The sequence below is a fragment of the Styela clava genome, chromosome 15, assembly GCF_964204865.1.
Source record: "Styela clava chromosome 15, kaStyClav1.hap1.2, whole genome shotgun sequence".
NCBI classification, from domain to species: Eukaryota; Metazoa; Chordata; class Ascidiacea; order Stolidobranchia; family Styelidae; genus Styela; species Styela clava.
In genome coordinates this window covers 17,438,964-17,466,631 of record NC_135264.1, presented here as the reverse complement: position 1 = coordinate 17,466,631, position 27,668 = coordinate 17,438,964, and the positions used below count along the sequence as shown (strand labels likewise).

General features: G+C 37.9%; 1 protein-coding gene across 1 annotated transcript; it reads right to left on the bottom strand.

Annotated features, from left to right (window-relative positions):
- Positions 1-99: 99 nt before the first annotated feature.
- On the bottom strand, positions 100-24,250 carry LOC120333610 (N-alpha-acetyltransferase 25, NatB auxiliary subunit-like). The gene is made up of 26 exons (XM_078120543.1): positions 24,146-24,250; positions 22,940-23,025; positions 22,339-22,477; positions 21,545-21,663; positions 20,463-20,637; positions 19,302-19,382; positions 18,624-18,735; positions 18,188-18,292; positions 16,795-16,949; positions 16,266-16,408; positions 15,015-15,145; positions 14,139-14,230; positions 13,255-13,344; positions 11,982-12,162; positions 10,427-10,574; positions 9,799-9,902; positions 8,879-8,998; positions 8,069-8,208; positions 7,275-7,351; positions 6,313-6,395; positions 6,064-6,155; positions 5,621-5,849; positions 5,414-5,543; positions 3,821-3,985; positions 2,527-2,685; positions 100-1,530 (listed from the first exon to the last, which is right to left on the bottom strand). Exons 1-26 carry the CDS (start codon positions 24,210-24,212, stop codon positions 1,516-1,518), a joined length of 3,138 nt encoding a protein of 1,045 aa, XP_077976669.1. The 5' UTR covers positions 24,213-24,250; the 3' UTR covers positions 100-1,515.
- Between the last annotated feature and the right edge of the window lie 3,418 nt (positions 24,251-27,668).

The window sequence follows — 27,668 nt, the reverse complement described above, 5'->3', positions numbered from 1 at the left end:
TACGTCCAGCTCAAACTCCAAAACAGACATAGCAAACTCAAAGACTCCACAGATCTGCTATATGTTCAGTCCCACCTGGAAACACAATAGCAAAATATATCAGATCAGACCTCAAAATAATCTTTATTGCAATTCATATCAAACGAATATAAAGCTGGGTGCAGTTGTTCGAGACTGTTAAAAAGTTATCTCATCCCAAAAATAGCACAAAACAGTAATAATAGGGTGAAATTTAAAGTGCAAATGGAGAATCTTTTTCACAACTTATTGTCAACTGCCACAACCCATTTTTTGTGAATGAGAATCTCTCTTTCAGCCAAATTGCTACTAGGAGATACCAAATTCAATAATTCACGATTTGAAGTACATTGTGAAATAATGGAATATTGATGCTGAACACAAAATATTCTATATTAGGTCTTGTTTTAGTTAAAAGGGTTACAGGGGTCTGTCACCAAAAATATTGGGAGACACTGATCTAGATCAGGGCCGTGAAACCTTTAATACAGAAGGGACCGATACAATTACTGGGTGAAACCATATGAAACGCGTTGTTCGCTTCGAACAAGCTAGCTGTTAGAGCGGGGTGGTCCAAGATTGGCAGCTCCGCGGGCCACAAAATTACTTTTGCATTGTTTGCGGGCCACAATAGTGCCAAGAACTTTGCTCGTTTAACTTCGCTAGTTGCTACACTAGTCAATTCAGTGACATTAGTGATGCAACAATATGTCAAAAGATTTTTTGGTTAATTTTATGACGAAACAACACGAAATGCAATTTTTTGATTCCTCTCCAAATGCGACGCGGGCCACAGATAATGAAGTGGCGGGCCACATGTGGCCCGCGGGCCTGGGTTTGGACCACCTTGTGTGAGAGCATCAAAACAGCATAGGCATAGATAATAAATAAGACTCAGGCACAGGTATTGACTTACTCGCTCGTGCCAGATTAAAACTCGTTTCGCGGGAGGCACACCATCCAAAATTGGAGCTCGCACACCCCTGGCCTAGAGGAGTAATAACGGAAGATTACCAGAGCACCAAGTTCTACTTAGCAGTAAGTGAAGCATGACGTAACAATTGAAATTTGTGCAGCCGCTCAGACACTTTTTCACTCAGATAAGTTTTATTAACTCGTTCTATTTGTCAGTTTTGAGTTTTGTTTCCATAAATTTAAGAACTGTCCTATTGTTCTTTAAAGTGTTCTAGTTTGTTGCAGCAAACAAACATGGGACACAACAAGCTTCAAAAATTAGCTGTCAGTGTTTTTTCAAAGCGTAGGAAGTAATGATATATTTCAAGATGTAAACCGATATGTTTGCGCCATATTTCAAAATTACTCTCAAAATAGGCATTAAAAATTCAGCGATGGAGAAGTATAGGAAACAAGAACAGAAGAAACTTCTAGTGAGCTTGTTCTCTTGTTCCGTGAGGAAGCGTGAACATTTGATGATGAAAATACAAAGAGCTGGAACTTCATTCTTGGATGGAAAATCTTCACTGATATGATTTTAAGTTAAACTTTGATGGCCTGAAACAAACAAAATAAAATTACAATAATGAAGGCACTGGGCAGAACGACGAAAGATTCAAACACAGCAACGGAGCAAAAAAATCATTTAAGATTTTTACCTATGTAAGCGCCTTTTTAAACAAACTAATGGATGGGGATTTTAATTGACAAGGGATTTTATGCTAATTCTGGGTGTTGTCAAGGGCCACACTGAATGGCTTGACGGACCAGGCTGAGACCCGTGGGCCAGCGTTTGCACACCCCTGGGCTATCTATATCAGTACTCTTCAACCTTTTTGTTATTGTGGAACCCCTGATATAATTTTTCGTTTTTTATGGAACCCCAATTAACAAAAATAAAACATGAAATACTCGTAACACGAAATATTTGTAATTCAAATATTTCTACTTCAACAACGAAACAGAAAGAAGGTAACAAGCGTGAAACTTAATGACTAGGTTGTTCTTGCATTTCCTTTGCAATCTTCTTGAATCGTGGCTCCACGGCGCTCAATGCAATTCTCACACTCATGTCTACACTTTTTATACAACTTCTTTTTTTTATTTTAATAGTTATCGAAGCAGAAAACACTGATTTACACAAATAGGTATTGGGAAATTGACACAGAAGTTTTAATGCTTCTTCAGCTGTATTCTCAACTTCGGAGTACTAACATAGAAATATATCCAAAAATGGAAAAGAAGAATAACTATTTTTTGCAACTTTACCGGCCCAGCAGTCAATTTTCTCCTTTAAGCGGAACCCTTAAGGAACCGTATAACCTCACGGAACCCCACTGCGTGTGAAGAGCACTGATCTAGAGCGTTTAAATATCACACCTTCACAAAAAAATGTACTGCGTCATTTCATCTAGCTAAAATCAGACTTCCTTAGAAAAACCTAAATGATTCAAGTGTGGAGAAACAATAGACAAAAAAATAAAGCTTTTAAAATTTGATACACTGGCAATAAATTTGTGACATTCAATTGACCTTCAATGACAATCAACTGACCTTCAAATTTCCTAGACGACCTTGAATAATCTCTGAAAGCTGATTGGTTGAATTCAAAATACTGTCTGATGCTAATTGGACAAGTTGGTCAGGAAGGGGTGTGGTTGTGGGCGTCGTCTTCTCTGTTTCTCCATTGCTTTGTTGCATAGGTTCTACTTCCTAAAAAATATAAAATTTTTATCACAAGGTTTTACAACAAAAATTCGGTGAGCGTATTATCTGTGGCCCGCGTCACATTCGGAGAGTAATCAAAAAATCGCTTTTCGTGTTGTTTTGTAAAAAAATTAATCAGAAAAATCTTTTGACATATTGTTACATCAATAATGTCACTGCATTGACTAGTGTTATGACTAGCTGAGGCAACTAGTGAAGTTGAATGATGTGCTTGGCAATCTAAATTGTTATCTGACTTTCTATCTTTTTGGTCAGGAATATAAGATTACAATATAGGAATCATAGAAAATAAAAAAGAATGCGGATTCTATTAGAATGGCTATGCCTGATAACTATGTTTGCACAATAAAAGTGTTTGTTTTGTATTGCACTGTTTACCTATTCTTGACACTATTATGACCCGCGAACAATGCAAAAATAATTTTGTGGTCCGTGGAGCCGACAACCTTGGACCACCCTGGTCTAGCCGTTAAATCGTTTAGACATAAATAAGTCATCGTAAGTTGAAATCTTGGATTCAAACCCCTCGCCGGCCACCTCACCCATGGTGTAAGTTGCCGACTTGGAAAGATTTCCATTATTCCAAACTTTAGCAACTTCTTGTGTAATAGAGCAGTGGTTCCCATCCTTTTAGCACTCATAGTCCCCTATCATTCCGGTGGCGATCCTAGTTATGTATATAAAATAGTTACCTAGGATAAGAATTTAATATTTATCCCAAGGCAGCTTGCCAGAAATAGAAAGACCTGGGTAATATTTTGGTAAAAATTTGAATAATTCTTATTTTTGAACAACTTTAGATACACGCGATATCTCACAAAAGCGAGGTTGACTGCTCCAAATTTTGCATGTGCATTCATCATAGTTCGGAACAGGAGCCTATCGATTTTGGATGGATTATGTCGTATAATTACCGAGTTATTAATTAATTAGTGATGGGACACACGGTGTCACTGTGGAGTAAGACCACTGTTTTGGGAGATTCCCTAACCTCCAATAGATAGGTCTTCGGTTTCCAACCGAATTCTAGTTTCATTGCTTGATAAGGTTATTTATTTCACAGGTTTTCCCTGACATAAAATAATCTGAATGATATAAAGACTCAATCATACGAACTTACTCCGTTTGCTAATTTCTCTTTTTCACCTTTGACCCCATCCATCTTGGAAAGATCAAGAGTCATAGTTTCTGCATCAGCGGACATCTGTTCAATTGCAGACAATAGTTTTTGTCCCAGATTCTTGAGTTCGGATACAAATTCTTGATAGAAAGTGATGATTGAAGGCTGTTTGAGAATAAAAATATTTTGTTAAAAATATTTTAAAAATCTGTCTTCATATTATAATGCAGTAGTTCTCAAAGTTGATCTACTGGAGGCCAAAATTAGAAGCGGAAGAATATTCGCAGGCTGAGAGAACAGTGAACCCCTAGAAGGGTTGATACCAGTCCGTATAACTAGGCTACAGGTTTAATTGAATTTAAACTGTGATAGTAACTTTAACAATTTGCAGTATCCAGAACGCAATATGGTAAAACATAAAGAGTTGAACTATTTCACTCATATTCGGCGGGCCATATTAAAATGTTACGCGAGTCGTAATTGGCCCGCGGGCCACGGTTTGGGAACCACTGATTCATATAAAGAATAATGGGTACTCCTGAAGTATGTGCACCAAGATGTCGCATAACCTGAAGCCTAACCTGGTACACAACCTGAGTTCAGGTTGTGCGCCATCTTAGTGCGCATACTTCAGGAGGACCGAATTATGTGTTACAGCCTGGCGCGGCGGTGTGGCTCAACGGGCTAAGCGTTAGGAATACGCTCGCCACCGCACCTCTAATTACTCTGCGTGGGCTCGCAGGTTCGAATCCCATGCAGGGATGGTTATGTGCGAGAGGATTGCTGGACTCCTCGCCGTCGTTGGGTGGTTCACGTAACCGCTGGTCGGTTACGGCTTCCTCCACCACCAAGTCCAGGCTTCCGAAAACAAACAATACAGTAAAATTAATCCCATACCCGACTTGAAATGGTAACCGGACGAGAGGCCGTGGTTCGCCATATGGATAAGCCGTCTTATCGGCTTTCCTCTCCCCCTGGATAAATATGTAAATCCTATCCTATCCTATCCCATGTTAAACATTATTATAACGTCATTGTGCTGAACCGATAAGGATTTTTGAGCATCGTCCGAGTTGTGGGTAAAGGGGTGTACCCACGGTTGGGAGCTTGCAGCCTTCCTCGTTGGTAAAGCACAAAATTGATACGGCATAGGACCTGTCAAAACTCGCAAATAGGGGTTTGCAGCCCCGAAAAGTTTGGTAAACCCTGCATTTGATGATCCAAAACAGATGGACTGCAAGGACTGCTCTAGCAAGAATGAACCACTAAAAAAACTAGATAGCGATCGGAAACCGCCGACTTATTCATATAAACTGCGGTTTCGATTCCTTCGCTGACTCAATAGCGACACCGCATGTCCCATCACTAAATAAATAATAAATCGCTAATTATACGACATAATCCATCCAAAATCAATAGACTCCTGGTCCGAGATATGATGAATTTACATGCAAAATTTGGAGCAGATTCAACCTCGCTTTCGTGAGATATCGCGTAACATACGAAAGTGTTTAACAGACAAACAGACAAATATCTATCAGCATACTTACCGGTCGAGATCGATAAGTAACAATAGCATGAAATTCCTCTCACCATGGGTGCCTGTTTGCCCTTTTTCCTTCTACGTTTTTTAATTGCTTCTGAACGAACTTCTGTGATTAGCGATGAAAAATTATTCGTCAGGAGAACGGTTAGACTGAACAATTCACAAGTTGCGACAAGTCTAGAAATAAATTATATTTATCAGATACCCATTCTGCAGAACTGAAGTAAAACAAACAACCAATCCATTTAACTAACCTTTCTAATTTATATCTTTTTACATCTTTCAAAGAATTCGGAACAATTAAATTTACAGCTGACTCGACAGTTTTTTCTGGAGATGATGTCACACATACTGAATCATTGTCATCATGGTCACAGTCACCATGACAATGGTCATGCTTCACTGTTTTTTTCTTATTGCTTCTCTTTGTTGCATTTGGTAGAGTGCCACCCATGGCTGTTAGACCAGCTAATGATAGAGCATCTAGATAGAAAATTATAGAGAATTAACTCTTAATTAACACTTAACATCATTATTTGAAGGCTGCTCTTGAAAAGCAGCTACTGACATTCACAATGTCATCATCACTCTGGCCTATTCAATTTGTTACAGCCAAGATAGATAGATAGAAGTTTATTCATCCTTGTCCAGATGTTTAACTAGACAATATAAAAATGAACACAATGAAGCTTTGCACCTTCAATTCCTGAAATCAGAGATTCTGAAACTTTTTTTAAATCTTTTTCTGATTCCGGATTTATTATTTCGGCAAGAAGTTTATGAAACAACCTGAAAAAAAAGAGTTTTCACTGAATCTACCGATCATGATAACACTATAAATACCACTGGAATGATAAACAGGGAAGCCAAGAGTGCTAAGAGCCTTCGGAATGGGCCACGAGCCACACTAGGTTCGGATCCACAGCCCTAGACTAACTCCACCTACCTAAGCAATGTCGCAGTCGTGTCTTGATATTTGACTTCCAATAACAATTGAATTCTTGACCGAGGAGGCCCGTGGAATGGAAACTGTAAAAAAGTATGGTAAATGAAGCTCAGCCACATACAGGAACCTCCTGAAGTATGTGCACCAAGATGGCACACAACCTGAACTCAGGTTGTGTACCGGGTTAGGGTTCAGGTTATGCGATATCTTGATACACATACTTCAGGAGCACCACATTTGATATAGAAAAACGCATCTTAATACAACCAAAAACCCCAACGAATAGAACAATACTCTATTTAATAACTCAAATAAGAGCAAAATGCATCACGACTGACAATGAGCAAATCACGGGGCAAATCCGGCCCATTGGGTGATTCAACCTGGCCCGCCTGATGCTGCCATCAATTTCTGATTTTACCCAATTCCACATGCACTTCATAGCTGTTATGGGAATTATTCTTTTTTGTTCATAATTTACGCATTCTTGCCATTCTGTTCATAAATGTAACTTTTTACATCACACTCACATATCCGCAGTGGCATTACATCCACCCCCGCAACCCCGCGGTCGCGAGAGGGCCCACAGCGCAAAGGGGCGGGCCCAAGCGGTTAGGATTTAGAAATTTAAGCCGCAAACCAAAAGCTGAAGTGCAAAACAAGTAATGCACATCTTATAACGTTGATGTTAGTTCTGCTCAAATCGTTTTGTTACGTAACAATGCCAGGAAGTCATGTTATGCTTTTTGACAAAATAAAAAAAGCGTTGTTTTAGATTATGTCCGAGAGTTTTTAGGGTCATTTCCACGAAATATTTTTGCGGGGGGCCCACAAGAGTCTTGCTACGCCACTGCATGTCCGCTAGTATAAGTGAGCAAAATTCTTGGGCCCCCCTGATTAATAGACTTGTTTGGAGTGAATGTCATGTAAAAAATCACACAATCAACTTTCAATTTCATCACCTCCACAGATATTCCAGGATCATTCCTTGTGTTGTCAACAATTTCTTCCAGTTCTTTCAGAAATGAATTCATTGTTTCTTGAAAAAAAGACAGGAAAATCAAATATATAAGGTTTTTATGTGACTATAAAAATTTTATGGTTCCCAAACTTTTTGTCTGTGTAGCGCCAAATTATCAGAAAAAAATAGCGTGGCGCACAATATGAAAAATATCCAATAATATTTCAGTTATGTTTAACACAATTCCGTTAATTTTCGCGGTTCACCTTTTGGGAACCGCTGCGTTATTGGAATAAGTAACTAGATCAGGGGTCGGCAACCTACGGCCCGCGACGCTTCACTGAATTATAGTAACAAAACGGCTGTTATGTCGATTATATTCTTTACGCAAAAGTATTTACGTGTAGACTAAATTATATTATAACGTTACAAGTATATAAGTCACAATTACACGTTCAATGAGCCTATAATTTAGACAAATGGCAACAAAACGCCGAAAAGTTGATGCTAAGTGCAAATGGTTTAATGGCGCATAAAATATTCAAATGGTCAGTCTTCGCGCGCTGCTTAAAATTTAACCTCTGATCTGTGTAAAAAAAGGTGATTCATCGGTCCTCCGTTCGGTTTTTAACATTCTGAAAATATGTGCGGCCCGCCAACGATCTGTATCCTTTAATTTTGGCCCGCGAGCTACAAAAGGTTGCCGACCCCTGAACTAGATACTCGTTTCAGATAACGATTAACTCCAGTTCTTTTAGAAATTTACCTCCAAGACTGGTCCTGTATTATTCTTACCTAGCCCACTATCTCCTAATGTCTTTGACTGTGAAGCAAGTTTTAATAATTCAAGGATGGACCGAACTTGTAGTTCCCGAAATCGCAACCAATGCTTTTCAAGAGTAAAGCTCACGTCAGTGTGCGATTTCTTCAGCTGCCTGAAATTATACAAGAGCATTCTATTATCAGTATTATATACATTTATTATCAGTATTTTGATACTATAACACCAAAATTGGAAAATTATTACCATTCTTCTCCCATGGGATCCCATACCCGACTTGGCGCGGCGGTGTGGCTCAACGGGCTAAGCGTTAGGAATACTCTCGCCACCGCACCTCTAACTACTCTGCGTGGGTTCGCAGGTTCGAATCCCATGCAGGGATGGTTATGTGCGAGAGGATTGCTGGACTCCTCGCCGTCGTTGGGTGGTTCACGTAACCGCTGGTCGGTTACGGCTTCCTCCACCACCAAGTCCATGCTTCCGAAAACAAACAATACAGTAAAAACTAATCGACTTGGAATGGTAACCGGACGAGAGGCCGTGGTTCGCCATATGGATAAGCCGTCTTATCGGCTTTCCTCACCCCCGGGATAAATATGTAAATCCTATCCTATCCTATCCATGGTCCTGAGCGACTTTTTATACAACTCCTAAAAATGTCATAACTTTTTGTTCGAACGTGTGAGAAACTTCACTCAAGTATTATTGAAAAGCTTGTTTACGTCTCTTTCAACTAACAGTACCAGTGCAAATTCTCCTAAAGCCGTTCAAATGAAAGCATCTATATGCACAATGATAATGGAAACACACAAAGAAAAACTCACTTATGTTCTGGCATCCAATCAAATCTGATGCTGAAATCCCTGTTATCAGTGAGTATCTCAAAATTGAATCTTTCATCAGGAAGACAACATGTCTCAATCAGGTCATAGTATGGGATGTCACTGATAAAGTGATAAGATAGACAGATAAGAAGATAAGATAATTCACTTTACACTCTGGCATGGTACAAAATAAATAAGGAAATTGCCAAAACGTTAAATGAGGTTTGAGTAATCTTACTTTATCATAGTACAAGAAAAATATATCCATCTGTCAAGGTTTGGGTCATAAAAATCATAAATTCTAACGCAGAAACCTCATTTGTCACCAGAATTTTGAATTATAATTTCATGCTTGATGGGGAAAATTCTAATTGTTAATGAGAGCCGCCTTGAATGGCTTGGAAGGCAATTTGTGGCCAATGGGCCGCTAGTTGCACACCCACTGATTTAGGTCAATATAAATCAAAATAAATTGCAAAACAAAGTTTGAAATAAGCCCAACTTTCCAGTGTGGCGCGGCACATATTCACAGGCACAACTCCCATCACTTACTTTTTATTTTGGCCCGGCAATGTGTCGCATTGTGCCGAGCATTATGAAAAATGATTGCAATCGCACCTATGATTATGATCCTGTATGAGTTCACAGCTTCATATCAAGTGTGGTATAATTATGCGCAGGGGGGATTGCTGGCCATAGATGACATAGAATGGTTCACGTAACTGCTGGCCGGTATGGCTTCCGCCACCATCAAGTCCATGTTTCCCAAAATAAATACCTGGCTAACTAATCCCATACCCGACCTGGACTGGTAACCGGACGAGAGACCATGGTTCGCAAAATGATAAAGCCATTTTAGCGGCTTTTCTCTCCCCCGGGATAAATAAGTAAATCCTATTAACTGTGAGTTCAATACTCACAGATCTCCCTGCGTGACCAGGTCCATATAAGTGTGTTCCGTTGTTGTTAAAGCAGAATGGAGAGAATCCTTGACATGGTTTCGGAATGAAATGAATTCTGAGACCTGGAATATTGAAGAGATTTGAAATTTGAATTATTATTTCATATTGATTATAATAGTTCAGAATGAGTGCAGCGAAAAGGTTTGATGTGAACTAAAATTATTCTAGAATCCAGAAATGTTCAATTTGAATTTAATATTTGAATATCGCTATGCGCTATCTTTTAATATCGTTTTTGATGTTTTTAATATCAGATATCACGCACACATTCTAGCTCTGCCGCTCACGTTTTGATTAACAACATTTTACAAATTTTATTATTATTTCAAATCTGTAAAAAAGAGCCGAAAACAGTTGAAAAATACCTAATCCTCGCAAATAAAAGACACCTGATCTTAAACCCAATTGGGTTTATTGGGTCCTGTGTTTTTTTTTCAGAACTTAATATATTTATCCCGAATTAAATATTTTCCACTGTTTGTCCATCCCTGCTCTAATCATAGAACTAAGCATTTTATACATTAAAAAAACAAAATTCTGAAAAAAAATATTTCTAATAAAAATATATTCCACAGTTCTGGCTTACCTTATGGAAAGTCCCATTCCTGAAGCAGGCAATCAGGAGTTCCAACGAATCTTTGTTGTTTGAAATAAAGAACGCACGAGAGGCTTCGAATGCCTGAGATGCAAGTTGATAGTGGCCGAATGAAGACACTGCGTGGCAAACTATATAACTGAAAGGAAAACAGTACACATAGAAAATACAAATCAGACACCAAATATATAAATGGCACAACTAGGGTGAAAGAAGATGCAAAAATCTAAAAAATGGGCAAAATAACCCGATCTGCAGTATATACCCTTGCTCTGAAAAATAGTGCGTATCAGTGTGTCTTAGGATAGGATTTACATATTCATCCCGGGAGAGGAAAGGCGATGAGAATGTTTAATTATATTGCGAACCACGGCCTCTCGTCCGGTTACAAGCTGTGTCGGGTATGAGATTAGTTAGCCAGTTATGTGTTTTCAGAAGCATGGATCTGATAGCCCCCTTTTCAGAACAGTGCCCGCTGTTTGAAATAAATTGGGCCGAACCTACACAGATTAGGAATATACATACTATTTACATATACAGCCACTCTTTTATAATGTCACTTTCCAGATTGAGTGCAAATACCACGTACTTATAATTTGTTGTATTTGTATATTTCATGGCACATACAGCCAGTCAATATTCATCCTAAAGTATCTTATTGCATGTGTTTCATTTCCAACAACCCATGCATTTTCATGGCTGCCACGAATACGTGCATATACAGCCAATCACAACTCACCCTAAAGTATCTTGTTGCATGTGCTTTAAGCATTTTCATGGAAGGAAAGAACACATGCATATACAGCCAATCAATACGCACCCTAAAGTATCTTGTTGCTGTGCTTTATGCACTTTCATGGACGGGAAGAATACATGCATATACAGCCAATCAATACTAACCCTAAAGTACCTTATTGCATGTGCTTTATGCACTTTCATGGACGGGAAGAATACATGCATATACAGCCAATCAATACTCACCCTAAAGTATCTTGTTGCATGTGCTTTATGCATTTTCATGGACGGAAAGAATACATGCATAAACAGCCAATCAATACTAACCCTAAAGTATCTTGTTGCTGTGCTTTATGCACTTTCATGGACGGGAAGAATACATGCATATACAGCCAATCAATACTAACCCTAAAGTACCTTATTGCATGTGCTTTATGCACTTTCATGGACGGGAAGAATACATGCATATACAGCCAATCAATACTCACCCTAAAGTATCTTGTTGCATGTGCTTTATGCATTTTCATGGACGGAAAGAATACATGCATAAACAGCCAATCAATACTAACCCTAAAGTATCTTATTGCATGTGCTTTATGCACTTTCATAGACGGGAAGAATACATGCATATACAGCCAATCACAACTCACCCTAAAGTATCTTGTTGCTGTGCTTTATGCACTTTCATGGACGGGAAGAATACATGCATATGAAGCCAATCAATACTAACCCTAAAGTATCTTATTGCATGTGCTTTATGCACTTTCATGGACGGGAAGAATACATGCATATACAGCCAATCAATACTCACCCTAAAGTATCTTGTTGCATGTGCTTTATATCCAGCGAATCGTAGATCTGAGCGCAAGGCATGAATATTCCGATCTCACAATACAGCCTAATCAGCGTAAACTTGATTCGAAAGTTGATCGTGCTACGTTGCTTTCCCAACTCAAGAATATAGATCGCTTTCCACAAATGCTCGAGATCATCTGAAAATAAAGTTTTCTTTATGTTACACCAAAGATGACTAAAACCAACACCACTGTTTTTCTGGCACCCTAGAAGTGTGGGGGCTCCCGAAGTATGCGAACCAAGATGGCGGACATCGGAATGTAATATGTGTACTAGGTTAGGGTTAGGCCATAATTTTAGGTATAAATACTACGGGAGGCTCTTGTCTAGTCTTCGAACTGATAATAGGACTAAAATAAGAAAAAATGGAAAAAAATTATCGCCTAACCCTAACCTGTTACCCATGTTACGTTCCGATGTCCGCCATCTTGGTTCGCATACTTCTGGAGCACTGAAGTGTGTGTACCAATATGGAGGTAACTAATTTTGTTCGCCCCCACATTACATCAAGTTGTGTAAAGGGACTGAAACCTATGGGCAGGGGGTATATTCACTTGGCTAACAAACAGTCCCCAAACTTGTAATGGAACTGAAAGAACAAAATCGGTATAAAATAATATCCTGATTTTAACATGGGACACACACATTATGGGAGTACTGTTTTTTTTGGAATTCATTCAGTCTTTAGTCCACCCATGGGCACTTATTTCAGCTGGGCATTCACATGGTGATAAGATTTGACCCCTTCCATGCTCTAATTCTACATTTATATTTTCTTTGCCTGTCAGAGCCCCACCGAGATTGCCATATAATAACAAAATTGAGAGCCAAAATAAGGCGCAAATAAATGACACAAATATTTATCTTAAACACGGAGACGCATTATTTTCAGATGCTGGACCAAACAGCTGTTCAGCTAGAACTAATCACAAAGGCAGTATACAACTGCCGTATAACAGCCTGTGCAGTTACTTTGGTCTGTGGTCTTATTTTCTCGATTTGTCTTTTTTAATCAATTCCAAAATGATTCTAAGGTATTTCCAATCAAAAATTTCTAAATTCAAATAGAAATTTGTGTGAATTATGCAGTTGAAAATACAATCCCCAATATAAGTCATACTATGACATCTGATCAAATTTTTTGTTCAGCGCCATTGGCATTCACTGTACATTGATTTTAATGCAACCCCCCCCCCTCCTTTTCTCCCCAAAAATTAAATTACACTGACCTTCTTCTTTGTACAAATCGATCATAATATTCGCTGCAAGAAGTAGATAATCATCAACGACTCTGACATCGGTTACTGGACGATAAGAACCTGCAAAGAATGAGAGAGACATTGGTGATTTGGGTGGATTCCTATGGAGTCAAATTTTGAGTATTTCAAGGGGTGTGGCGGATCGTGCTAGGCGTTAGAAACACGCTCGTCACCCCTGATACGCTCGTCACCCCTGATTACTCTGCATGGATTCGCAGGTTTAAATCCTGTAGGGATAATTAAGTGCGAGAGGATTGCTGAACTCCTTGCCGCAGTAGAGTGGTTCACATAAAAGTTGGCGGATGCGCCTTCCTCCACCATCAAGTTTAGTAAGTTGATGCTTCTGGAACTAAATAAATACCATGGAGTGGTAACCGAACGAGAGGCCGTGGTTCGCCATCTGATCGAGTCATCCTTTCCTATATCGGTTGATTCCTATGGATTCAAATTTCAAGGGTTTCAAGAGAGCAAAAGGCAACATTTGACAACATTTTAAAAATAAAGGGTGTCCATAAAGTCCCTTTACAATTTCAATTTAGTTATGGAGTCAGTTCTCAATATATCTTGATAACCAAGTTTGTTGTTTTGTAATCAGCAATTGTTCAAGTATTTTTACTTCATTTAATACATCTGTGAGGGCCAAAACAATATATGGCATCAACAGGTTTCGCCTTTCTGAGTACAGACTTCTTGAAGCATAAGTTGGAGTTAAAATTATCACACAAAATTAAGAAGTTAGCGCACGCCAAAATTTTTCTAAGTTGTTTCGTTAGAGAGAGCTGTAGCGTATAAGTTGCATGGTCGATATGCATTTCCAAAGTAATCAGAAAATTTACTCTGTTGCTCCTACTTACTATGCTTCAACCCTTGGTCATATCTCTTCAACAAATCTGTAACAACTTCAATCTTGTCTGTTTTTTTCAATGCTTCATGGTGACCAAGAAATCTGGGTTAACAAGAAGTAAAAAGCCTTATAAAAAAAATTTTGTGGGGAGGGGGAAATCCCGGGAGTTGCACAACTAAGCTTGATCCATATTCACTAGTGCATATTGTAACATTATGTTCCCAATGTAGTATGAGGCCACAAATTTTTTTTTGAATGTGGGGAGGAAGGATAAAAAGGGGGGTGGTACAGCTTATCTCACAATGCTCGGAATAAATAGATGTATAAAACTGAAAGATTACAATGACTGAATTTGAACCCTTTCCTTCCTTTACCAGTGCCTAATGTATCGTCATAATTTTAGAGCGTTTTAGTAATTCTCAGCAAATTAGTCATCATCCATATTTTCGCTCAGAGATGAGTATCCTCTGCTTCTGAGTGAGTTTGCGTAGTTTTGCTCATACACGAGGATCGGATACATATTGATCCGAGGGAGAGGAAAATTGATAAGACGGCTTAATCATTTGGCCTCCTTCAGCTTCCATTTCATTCTGGGTATGGCATCACTTAGCTAGTTATTTGTTTCAGATGCATAGACTAGCTAACTGGTGGAGGAAGCCGTAACCGTCCAGTGGTTAAGTAAACCACACTACGACGACGAGGAGTCAAGCGGTCCTCTCGCACTTTTGTTAACCCCACATGAGATTTGAACACAAGCATGGTAAACAGAGGTGCGAGCTATTCCTAGCTTAGCATGATGCGCAACACCGCAAAGCCAAGTCTTTCTACTCCTAAATGGGTGCGTGAAACTTAGATTCCAAAAAAATTCTTTTCCAAAAATTTTTACCTCTGCATTTCCAGATAAAATAAATGTTCCTGTATTTTCTTTTCTTTCAGTTTATCATCGTTTTCAGTTTCATCCGTTTCATTCTCATTCAGGATGAATGAAAGAACTTTTTCATTTATTTTTAACAGGAGCTAAAAAATAAAAAGTAGCTGGCTTAAATTCAGGGAAGTGGTTCCCAAACTGTGGCCCATGGGCCATTTAATGTGGCCCGCTAAATTCAAGTGAAATAGTTTACCACTTAAGGTTTTTACCTTTTTTTGCGATTTAGATACTGCCAATTGTTACACCATTATCCCATTATCACTGTTTAAGCATGTATATTTGTAGCAATTCAATTATCCCAGTATCTTAGTTATATGTACAGGTGCTGGTGCCAACCACTTGCGGGTCTCCTTTCTCCTGGCCTCTGAATATCCATCTGATTCTAATTTTGGACCCGGGCAGATATTTTCATGAACATAAATCGTTGATGCCCAGCACAGGAATGCCGGTTGACGTCATCTCACTCAGCGGCGTGGTCGTTTGACCACCAAATTCCTGATCGAGTGACGCAGCATTTTTGACTTCAATTTTTAAGCGTGTTTTTAGGTGGTTTTGACGTTTTTTGCATGTTTTAATGTATTTCAGGAAGTTTTCGTGGATTCACGTATCTCACTTGGCAGCACGCTCAGGTGTTTAAGCACAGATCTTCCGTTTCGAGTACTGCAGCATTTTAACTAAAATTTTTTGTTTACTATCGAATTGCCGAGTATCGAGTCGTTCGACCACCGAGGTATCATTGTTTATTCAATATTTTAAACTCGCTGTTTCAAGAATAATTTAGAACAGTGGTCAAGCTTTCAGCTTAACACTTCCGGCGCGCTCTTCTCTTGAATACATTTTTTGAGCCGTGTTTCATAATAGAAAAAGAAAACGAAGTAAATAAGTAATAAATGAGCGAGCTAGCGATCAAAGATCGCCAATTTCGATCGGCCTAGCAGCATGTATCCTTCGCTCTGACGCAATGGCGACACCACGTGTCCTATCACTAATTAATTAATAACTCGCTAATTATACGATATAATTCATCCAAACTCAATGGGCTTCTTGTCCGAGATATGACGAATGCACATGCAAAATTTAGAGCAGATTCAATCTCGCTTTCGTGAGATATCGCGCAACATACGAAAGTGTCTAACAGACGAAAAACAAACAGACAAATATTTATCAACATACTTACCAATCAAGATCGATAAGTAATAACAAAAATACCTCATTTTTCCCTTCAGATTCCAAAGATACGACATACGGTTCCAAATCGCCGAAACAACAAGGCTTTGATGAAAATAATTCAACGAATTCTATAATCAGTTCAACAGGATTGCCAGTCCTTTCAAGTAATGTTGAAATGGATTCTGAAAATTTATGAATACGAATTTATAAGATTATACTATTTTCTTTTTGCGCATGTGCCTACAAGAGATAACATCGGCCACTAATCAATTAATCGTGAACTCGAAATATCAAAGATATTGTTCAATGGCTGAAACCGAATCCCGTGTTATCGAATCTATTTCGATTCAATTGCTTTGGTAATCAAACCTTCTGATTTTTATTTTCTGAATTGCCCATCCCTAATGGTAACTAATCAGGGGCATAGCATGCTGAATGGCAAAAACAATTTTTCTTTGCTCGGAGCGCTTTTTTAGACCCTCAGAGATGAGTCTCGTTTTCTTGTGAGTGATTGCTCTTGTCCTTGCTTTGAGCAAATTCTTTAAAAAAAGAAGTAAAAATAACTAACCTTTCTCAGTCATTAACTTTAATCTCTTGTGCAATTCCAACACAGCTAAAAAAGGTCCTCGTCTCGTTCTCTTTGCATTTGAACTTCTCTCACTTTCAAGGAGTTGAAGGAATAAATCGACTGCTTGCTCCCACTTGTGGTCAGCATCCTCGGAACTGAAAAAGAACAGTGTTTTCTAAGTTTGCTATTGATTGGGTTTCTGCAGGACTAACTACTTATAATTCGTCCATGACAGCAATCGACAACCTGCGACTTCGCGGCATGCGGTTTTTTTTTCTTGTAGCCCTGGCTCTGCTGTGAATCAAAGTGTTGGAATCCGTGGGGATTCAATGAAAGGCATAAGGCCAGATACTGCTCACTAATTACACATCATAGCTGTTCCAGAAGTATAAGTTGCAAGTGGTGAAAATGGGCCGCATTTGAAGTTGTTGAAGTTTCAACCTGTGGCTCTAAAGCCTAATGCGACTGTTTGTTCTCTAAGCTCTGGCTTGAATCAAAGTGTTAGAAGCAGGATTGGGAATTGAATGAAAAGGGGAGGCATAATGTTAAATACTCCCCACTAATTACACATCATAGCAGGTTCCCAAAGTGCAAGTTGCTAGCTGTAAAAATGGGCCGCATTAAGACGAATCAAGTCTGTCAAAACAAACTTTTCTTTTCATTTTACAAGTTCTTTTTATTTCCTCATAGACTGAATTATTGCACTTCCTTCAAGTTCTTTCTAGTAAGACCTAGATTATTCCAAGTGGTTATACAAGAGTTTTAATCGCCACTGACATTAGAGTAGATGTTGCGGCTCCGAGTAGGTTTGAGTTTGACAGGAATGATGTCAAATTGCTCTTTCAATGCTAAAGGTTGCCAACCTGGTGAATCTGTATGCATAAAATGCATGGCCTAGGAAACTGAGAAAGAGTGAAGATTTCAAAAATTTACAAACGAGAATATCGGACAGAGACCAAAGACTTATCGATCGAAAGTTAGGGGATCCCCCAAAACAGCGTTCTTACTCCATAGTGACACCTTGTGTCCCATCACTAATTAATTGATAACTCGCTAATTATTCGACGTAATTCGCCCAAAAACAATAGGCTTCTGGTCCGAGATATGATGAATGCACATGCAAAATCTGGAGCAGATTCAATCTCGCTTTCGTGAGATATCGCGTGCATCTAACAGACATACAAAGAGACAAATACCTATCAACAAACTTACCGATTAAAATCGATAAGTAATAATTTCTTTTTCTTCCTGAGAGAAAGGAAAGTCGATGAGATGGTTTATACACATGTCAGACGAAAACCTCAGATCTAGATTACCGATCCATGTCTTATTGACTTTTCTCTCCCAGTAAAAACTATAAAAATATCTTGTATCAAGCAGATATTCTCCCCACCTTGTTCCTGCATCATCTGCATTTGAATTTTCTTCTTTCGATTCATTGTCCACTAGGCGTTCTAGAGAGTCGAGATAACCGATGACGTGATTCCAAGTATCAGGCCTAAAACATCAATAACTAATAGTTAAAAAAAGCTAACTCATTTTAAAATTGAAAAAAAAGTTTCAATTCTAAATAATAAATAAACTAGGCACCAATGACTTTGGCACTGACAATCATTATAATCGGAGAAATTGAATTTATGAGTCGTAAGAAAGAAAATGTAAAGTCTCAAAATAGGCAAGGGAGAAATATTATATCAAAATTTATTTTATTATTGCTGTTATTGTTTATTTATCTGCTGAACTGAGTTTAGAGAACATTTATGAATATTATAGTATTTCAAAGTAATAACAGGCAGTGAAAGGAACAAAGTACACATTGCAACACTCACTCTTTTTTCAATAATACTTTATTTCTTGAATTAATTTTTTCCCATTTTCCTAATTTTTTGTAAATGTTAGTTTTCAGGATGCTGATTTCTTCCCCTTCCAGCATGAAATATCCTGAAAAAAAAATGAAACTGAAGATGAGAATACAATATTTTCCACTATAATTAAGCTTGCTACAGTTCAGAATCATTTCGTTTTGATATTAGGTTTGCTTTTTCTTATATAGGGTGTCCATAAAGTCTTGAAATATTTAAAAATTGCATTGGGTATTAATGATACCATATACTGTTTTGGCCCTCACAGATGTATTAAATGAAATAAAAATACTCACCGTAAACATTACTGAATAAAAAACAACAAACCTGGTTAAGATATATTGAGAACTGACTTTATAACAAAATTGGGGGCTCCCGAAGTATGCGAACCAAGATGGCGGTCATCGGGAGGCTCTTGGCTAGTCTTCGAACTGATAATAGGACCAAAATAAGGAAAATTGGAAAAAAATAATCGCCTAACCCTAACCTGTTACCCATGTTACGTTCTGATGTCCGCCATCTTGGTTCGCATACTTCGGGAGCACCCAAAATTGAAATTGTAAAGGGACTTTATGGACACCCTGTATATGTAGTTACACTCCACCAGAGAGGTTGGAAACCGTGGCAAAGTTTTACGAGACTTACTTGCATGCTTTCCTTCCAAAACTTCCAAACACTTTTCATGTTTTTCCAACATTTCTAGGACTATTAGATACAGTCGGACTTCTAAAAAAATATGAAAAATTTTTTTAACAAAATAAATCCAGACCCCATCAGCCAAAAAATTTGTAAATATTTTTAATTCTTAATCCTAAACAATAGCTTCCCTGAACTCATTTTGTATAGTCGTTTTGCGAATTATTTTACTCGTCAACCAATACGCCCTTATTAAACTTCCCTAATGGCTTTTCAGGAGAGTATGTTTGTATTCTAACAAGCGAGAAGTCAGTAAAAGGACATTTCAATACATTTTCAGATAAGCCAGTCATGATCGAAAATTTGTAGTAAACAAAACTTTTAAGCAGTTTAGTAAAATTCTTTCTAGTAAGAGATTGAAATTCATCTTTCAACAATAGCATAAATTTGGAACCCTAATTTGCATAATTCGTGGCCGATTTCCAGACACTTTCAACACCATAATTTTTCAAATAAATACACCAGTCAATGGTTCAAGATTTGTAGAAAATAAAATTGATGTTTTTTTACCAGTTATTGGACACGTAGTGGACATAACGATCGTTTCAAAATTTTGTTGTTATTGTTATTATTATTTGTCTCCATCATTTTAAAAAAAATTGCTTTTCTCTTCGAATACTGGACCAATTGCTTGAAAATTTTCAGTGGTTAGTTTGATTTTTTCTCCAGAAGGCTATTACTTTTATTCATTTTAAATATTTCTGTTAGCTCTGTGAGATTTGTTTTTGTTTGCTATGACGTCATTAAACGTTCTGCGGACATCGGACGCCATTTTGTGTCCTACTGTACTACTTCGCTTGGTGTGAATATATTTGTAGACTGTGATCTGACGGTACGGTAAACCGTACTGTACTGCGAACAGACGTGTCCATATATTTGGGCGTAGCTCTCTTGTTTTACAAGGTAAAGCCAACAAGCGAAAGCGAAGGAGGAAATGCTCTATGACAAAACAATTGAACAAATCAAATTCAATTTACTTCACTAATCCCGAATGGTGAAGTAAAGGTATTTTCTTATGGCCTTGAGAAAACCACAGAGGCACATTTTAAATAATCCGGTCTAAACAGATTATTTAGACACCCCTACAACAAACAAACGAAATGAACGTACCCGCTTCGGCCTCTATTTTTCCTTTCTCAATATGTTTTTCAATCATTCTTTCTGCAAGGGGCAAGAACATCATCTTCCCAAGTTTTTCATCATTGATGGCCTGCATTACTATCGCCATGATGCCCCAGAATAAATAAGGATTCTTAGGATGATGTTTGTAAAGTAAAATGGCAACCTGAACAATATATAAAAGATAGTTTTAGGTAAAAACTAAATACATACTCGCAAAAATCAACAATGGGAATCTTAAACATAAAGGGGGGATGTTGACTTTGATGACCGCCTGTTCGTATCACTCCCCCGTCTATACCAAACTTAATTTATTACTTGTTGGACACTTAGTGGACATAACGATCGTTTCAATATTATGTTGTTGTTGTCCTTGTTGTTCTTTGACACTTTTTGGACACCTAGTGGAAAATCTAAAAATTCGCTTTTCTCTTCGATTACTGGACCAATTGCTTTGGAATTTTCAGTAGTTGAAGATAGAATTTTTCCCCAGAAGGCTATTACTTTTATTTATTTCAAATATTTCTGTTAGCTCTGTGAGATTTGTTTTTGTTTGGTATGACGTTACTGAACGTTCTGCGAACATCAAACGCCATTTTGTGTCCTACTGTACTGCTTCGCTTGGTGTGAATATATTTGTAGACTGTGATCTGACGGCACAGTAAACCGTAATGTACTGCGAACAGACGAGTCCATATATTTGAGCGTAGCTCTCTTGTTTTTTTATTATCACGATGACTGTAGTTATATTTTGGTTGACGGAAAAACAAAATCTCTCTCTCCCGCCTATATTATAAACCAAGTGCAGCCAAGAACACAAGGAAAGGGGGGTTATTTAAGTGTTAAACTTGGCTATGTTGGCGTCACAGCCTAAAGTCTTAGTTTCAATCCCATGCCCAGCACTTCACCTCAGTGTCAAACCAGAAAGATCCTGGTCGTTTCGAATTTGTATCATTGCCCGCCTGAACAGAACCTTGCTCAGAGTAAAAAAGGAGCACAGAAAGCGTCTTTATCAAGCTTTACTTTTCCATAAATTTCTAGCTTGATTTTATGTTGAAGAAAAACTCACTCACCCTTTGCATATCCTTTGGTTTCTCCGTTCTCACATAAGACATGAATAAATGTGTGAGATATTCTTCGTTCCCGACACATTTTGAAACTGCAGACTCATAAATGGGAGGAATTAAGTCATCTGTAAAAGAAGAAGAATTTATGATAACTGACAGCTTTTGGGGTACTCTCAAAGAATGTGAACCGAACCGTTGTTTATGTACCAGGTTAGGGTTTTTCCGGTACAAATACTACAGGAGTCACTTGGCTAGTCCCTGAACTCGTAATATATCCAAAGTAAGAAAAATTGGAATAAAATTATGGCCTAACCCTAACCTAGTACACATACTACGTTCCGGTGTCCGCCATCTTGATTCACGGGAGTAGTAATTTTGGTGCACAATTCACATATTACATGATTTAGAATCCCAGTATGAATAACTCCAAACTAAACGTCTTTTAGATAAAAAGCCATATAGAGTGTGGATATATATGGGTATCCTACAGTTGTATTTTCAAGCTAATTTCGTTTTCCACTATTATAAATAAATCAACATTGGAGCAACATTTTATATATAAGGCAGAGTACAGCTGTTTCTCTGAATAAGAGTTTGAGATCGCAACATTTGCTCCAACATGCAAAGTTAATCCCTAATCGATCAACGATATATTCAAGGTTTGAATTCTGTGGCAAATAAGTATATAAGAGTATTGGTGGTCCCCATGCAATATTCCACATATTTATATACCACCAACTTTCTATACCATCGAAGTCATCCATCAACATAACCCCCCAAAATGTAGAAATAATACTCACGTCTGTGTGTCTCTCTATAATACAGGCTCAGCCCTTGCAAACTGTTTTCATCTGTCGGACCCAGAGCTGCAACTTCTTGTGATAATGCAAAAGCCTCATCTCTGCGTCCAAGACGATTCAGCGCAATGACTTTCAAAACCTGAAAAAATAAAATGAATCAGTAAAAATGGGGGAGATTGTGTCACTTAGCAAAGAAGTATATGCACATTGAAAAAAGGCAAACAATATAGATTCAATAAACAACGTCAAACAGCTACTCCAGTAGTGTTTTTGTTCGCCTACTTTACATCAAGTTGTGTAAAGGGACAGAAACCTATGGACAGGGGTTATATTCACTTGGCTAACACAGACAGTCCCCGAACTCGTAAGAGAACTAAAATAAGGAAAACCGGAATTAAATTATGGCCTAACCCTACCCTGGTACACATACTACTGTACTATGGGAGTACAACGCCGCTCAATCCAACCATCTAAGACTGTTTCACCCGGCAAATGAGATGTCAAGATGTACTGGTTTGTCTGTCGAGGACGGTTTGACAAGAATAAAGACGAAGGACAAATCATGAGAGAGTTGGATGAAATACAAGATATAAAAGCTAACCTTGGCTGCTGATAAATCTTTTTGTTTCTTTAGAACTTTTTCTGCTTCATGAAGAGCTGATTTGTTGTTTCCAATGTCAAGATGTTCTGGAAATATGGTGATAAAGTCACAAATAAAATAGAATTACTGATAGAAGTAATCTATGTCTAAGTAAGATTAACATTGGTCAGTATGGTTCTCCAATATTTTATGCTTTTTCTACGTTTTTTCATGTTTCAAACCTTATCTAAGGTTTTGTGTTTTGTTTGCTCCCCTGATTTCATAATCAGTTTTGATTTATTTGTTTTTATCAATTATTTTATTGCCAGTTATGTTGATTATGGAGTCGAAATAAACCTATGCTTATACTCATTAATTAAAGTCATCGATGCACAACTTCAGAACTTGAGGCTGTTGTCACTGCACTTAGAATAGAGTGTCATATTTAGGTATAAGTTTATTTCAACTTCATAATCAGCATAATAGACGATAAAACAATTGCTAAAAACAAATAAATAAAACTGAATATAGAATCGGGAGAGCAAACGAAACCTCAAGTAAGGTTTGAAGCGTACAGATTTTCGATGAAAATGTATTGATGAAGGAAGAAGTATGTGTTCGCTCGCCCAAAAGTATTAAAACTAATTAAAGCACGCAGACACACGATCACAAAGACATAATAAGATCAGAAGAGAAAAAAACGAGACATAAATTCTACTACTCAGTAAAAAGAAAAATATACAAACAAATAAAAATTAAATAAAAATCCCCGCCACATTTTATCTCATGAAAGAGGAAAGGTGATTAGCAGCTCATCATGTGCCCAAACCATGGTTGTCCAGTTACCAGTCCACAGTTAGTTGATGAATTAACAATTCCTTCCGTAATTCTGTACCGTACTTTATTTCCTAACTAAAATATTATTGTATTTGAATATTCAGAAAATAAGGTAGCTTATACAGGTGCAGATAGTTAGTCAAATACATAACATATTTTTATAATTACAAATATATTTATCACTAATAATGTGATATCTAATCAAGCATAACATTTCCCTCCCTCCCTCTTTTGAAATCCCCCCCCCCCCCCCCCCCCACTAAAACGAAAAGCTGGGGCACTGTCCTAAGTAGTAAAGACCTTACCTTGTAAGTTCTATATATCAGTGCTACTTGAAATTATGCCCCATTTATAGTATATGGATAAAGTTTCAAAACCGTAACTTCTTACCGTAAACGGGTCTCAAACGGCGTTCATTTACAGATCCAAGGGAGACCGCGGTCGCCTGGCTTGCCATCTTCCCATTTGAAAAGCATTGAGCTACCCGAGTATACAGTTGCCAGATATCTCTGTGCATAATACCAAAAAAACGGCTGTGCTGTACTCAAGTTCTTTTCGAAATCGTTTTTGATCGACTATTATCAGTTTGATGTTAAATTGAAATTAGTGTTTTATTTTTTATTATGTTATTAAATATATTAATTTTTAAAAATACTATGCAAAACAGCGTAATATTTTGTTCGTGTAGTTTGTTTCTTTTTTTTTTTTCAATCAAGGACTTCAAAATCTGGCATGCAGAAAATCGCTTCCTCGTGTTTGAATAGGCATCTTCAACCAAGTAAGGGCCAAATTTTAATCTTAAGCAATTCCGCGTAGGCGTAATGTACGTTATTATAGTACAAACCACAATGGAGGGTTCTTATTTGCTAGCTTCACATCAATAAATGCGGCGTCAGTTGTAAAATATCCTGCAATATCATAGCCTGAAACAAGGCACTGTACACACGGGGCACGGGGCCAATGATTTCCCTACATATATGGGGTCAACTTCAAAATTCAAATTCATTTACTTACTATTTAAAATCGGCACTTCAGACATAATATTTAAAAAAAAATTTATATAGCGTTCAATCATTCCCTTTCATTACCACTAGGTCAGGGCTACTCAACCGGCGGACCGTGGTCCGAATCCGGACCGTTCGAGTATTTGATTCGGACCGCACCTAATTCTTTATTTTAGATCATTAGCCTCACTTTTGAAGTTTCCTTTTATAAAATGACTTTTATAGTTTTGAATATATATGAAAAGAACTATAACACCATAATAAGCAATTTTGATTAGCTAATAATCATTAGCCGGTCGAGGAAGTGTGCGTTCAAGGATGCCGAAATATAAATTCTGGAAAGACCAGACCCAAATAATTTTGAAGTTCGGTATGCGGATTTTCGGTAAAAATAGTTGAGTAGCCCTGCACTAGCTAGTTACCAAACCCACCCTGGGCAAAGAGTTCACGGTTACTGTCACAAATAGCTCTCGATCCTTTACAATATTTAAATTACATACGGATATCGTGCGCCCAGCGTAACCTGCGTCAATAGACGTATGTCGTTACTCAGATAAATCGTTATTGTTCATAGGCCAATTTCCGCCATATATAATATAGGTATATATAATATATAAATTCCGGAGGCAGTATTGCTGTTACTACAAATACTGGCGTGAATAAAACCCATTTATGGGACCTCCTGAAGTATGCGCACCAAGATGGCGCACAACCTGAACTGAGGTTGTATACCAGGTTAGGGTTCAGGTTGTGCGATATCTTGGTGCGCATACTCCAGGAGTACCCATTTATGACCGTGTTTTACCTACTATATTGATGAGCGTCTTACTGGTTTTCCCCTCGTCTGCTTGAAATATGACAAATGCTCGGTGGTCGCGCATCATTTCTCTGCGCGGGTTCGCAGGTTCGATTCCTGTGGAGGATGGATAATCATGTGCAACAGGATTTCTGGACTTGCGCCGCCGTTTGGTGGTTCACGTGATGGCTGGTCGGTTACGGCTTCTTCCATCGAAAAGTCCATGCATCTGAAACAAATAACTGGCTAACTAATCTCATAATTGACATGGACTGGCAGCCGTGGTTTGCCATATCATCAAGGCGTCTTTACGTAAATACGTAAATACGTAAAACCCTATAACATAACCTTTACGTTTCAATTGCTTCACAATGCAAGTCAACTTTACCATTCTTCCAAATAGTATCAGTCAGACTTACTTCTCAACGTTATTCCAGCCCTGGGGCGATATAACCAGTAATAGCAACGTATAAGATAATCGGAAATTCTTTTAGTGTTTGTAAACCGATCCTAAGGCGAGGCGTTAGCTGTATGAAAACACTTAGCTTAGTGCGAACGTTCAGTGGTTCAGTGATTCTTAAACTTTTTAAGCCGCGCCCCCTTTTTAGAATTTGTCAAGTCGCGCACCCCACCTCAAAAATAACTAGCTAACAATAAACTACAAATAACAGATAGTGAGTCGAAAATATGTTTTATTTAAAAACAGGTTGCGTGGATGAAATCGCAATCTCTGAACAATAAAGAAAATGTAAATATCCAAATTAAGGCGAGCAAGATCAAATCTAACAAGTGTTTAGCTTTAAAATGTCTACGTCTCCCTTGTGGGTCGCGCCCAGCCGTTTGAGAATTACTGGTTTTGTTGTTTTTATTGAGCAACGCGTGCAGTGGAAATCCAAGGCCAGGATTAACTATTTCTCTATGCTAGTGATCCACAACCTTCCTCGTTAAATTCCCTTTCTTCGCCTATTTGGGGAATGTTATTTCTTCCTCTCTATATATAACGGCTAGTCGGCTACTTTATTTATTCAATATTCAACGGATCCGTAGCTAATTATGTGGGCCCGTTGGCAATTATAACTATTATTTGAATTTGCGTAGTATTACGCTTGTATCTATCTATATTATACTAAACGTGAAAATGGCATTTCAAGGTGAAGTAGATGCGAAAAAAAGGTTCCATTACATCTGAACCCACGACAATTGCACCTGCATACTATCGCACCTATGAAAAAAAAATTTGTTTTACGGATATTTGAACCCATACTAACCCTAACCCATGGGTTTTAGAACCCGCGTATAGATTGAACCCGCGGATATACACATGGGTTCAAATGTACGGTCACCGAAAAAAAACTATCGTATGGAAGTGACACCAAAGTTTAGGAGAGGATTTATTTCACTTATTCCATGGGGAGAAACCACGCGGACTATATATATATTAATTCTTGATTATTCGAAGAACCACGGACTCTGGTTTAAATGCCATTCTAGATGGAATATCGGAATAGTTGACCAGATATTCCTTCCAGATGCATTATTATCGTGCATATACGAGGTATGGCTAAAAAGAAACGGGACTGACGTCACAGATTGCGCAACACGATCAACCATCGGTAATCAACACTTTTGCAGTGTGGCGTAATATGTGTTCTTTGTTTAGCAGCTGTTTTGACACAATATCGCAATTATTTTTGCTTTTCAGGATACATAAGTGAATGTGATATATTTCTTGCTGAAAAAAAATGATGCTGTGCGAGGTCTGATGGAAATTTTTGGCGATGGGGGGTTCAATTAAAGAATGACGACTGAGCAAAGAATTAACATTAAATTTTGTGTCTCGTAGATAAGTAAAAACTAGAATCGTAGAGAAATATAAAGTCGACGAAGTTGAACCTAACTTAATTGCTAAGCTAATTTGCTTACCTATATCTCTTCATGCAAGAGTGTCTCTTCATCCGGGTTTCTGTTTTTTCACCCCCGGAAACGTTTCCCTTCGATATTCCAAATCAGTAGATAACAGGCTACTATGTCTTCAATTTGAAAAATAATCAGTCAATCTCATTTCAACATTTGCCGATGCCCTGGACTAAAACAAATCTATAATTAATAATTA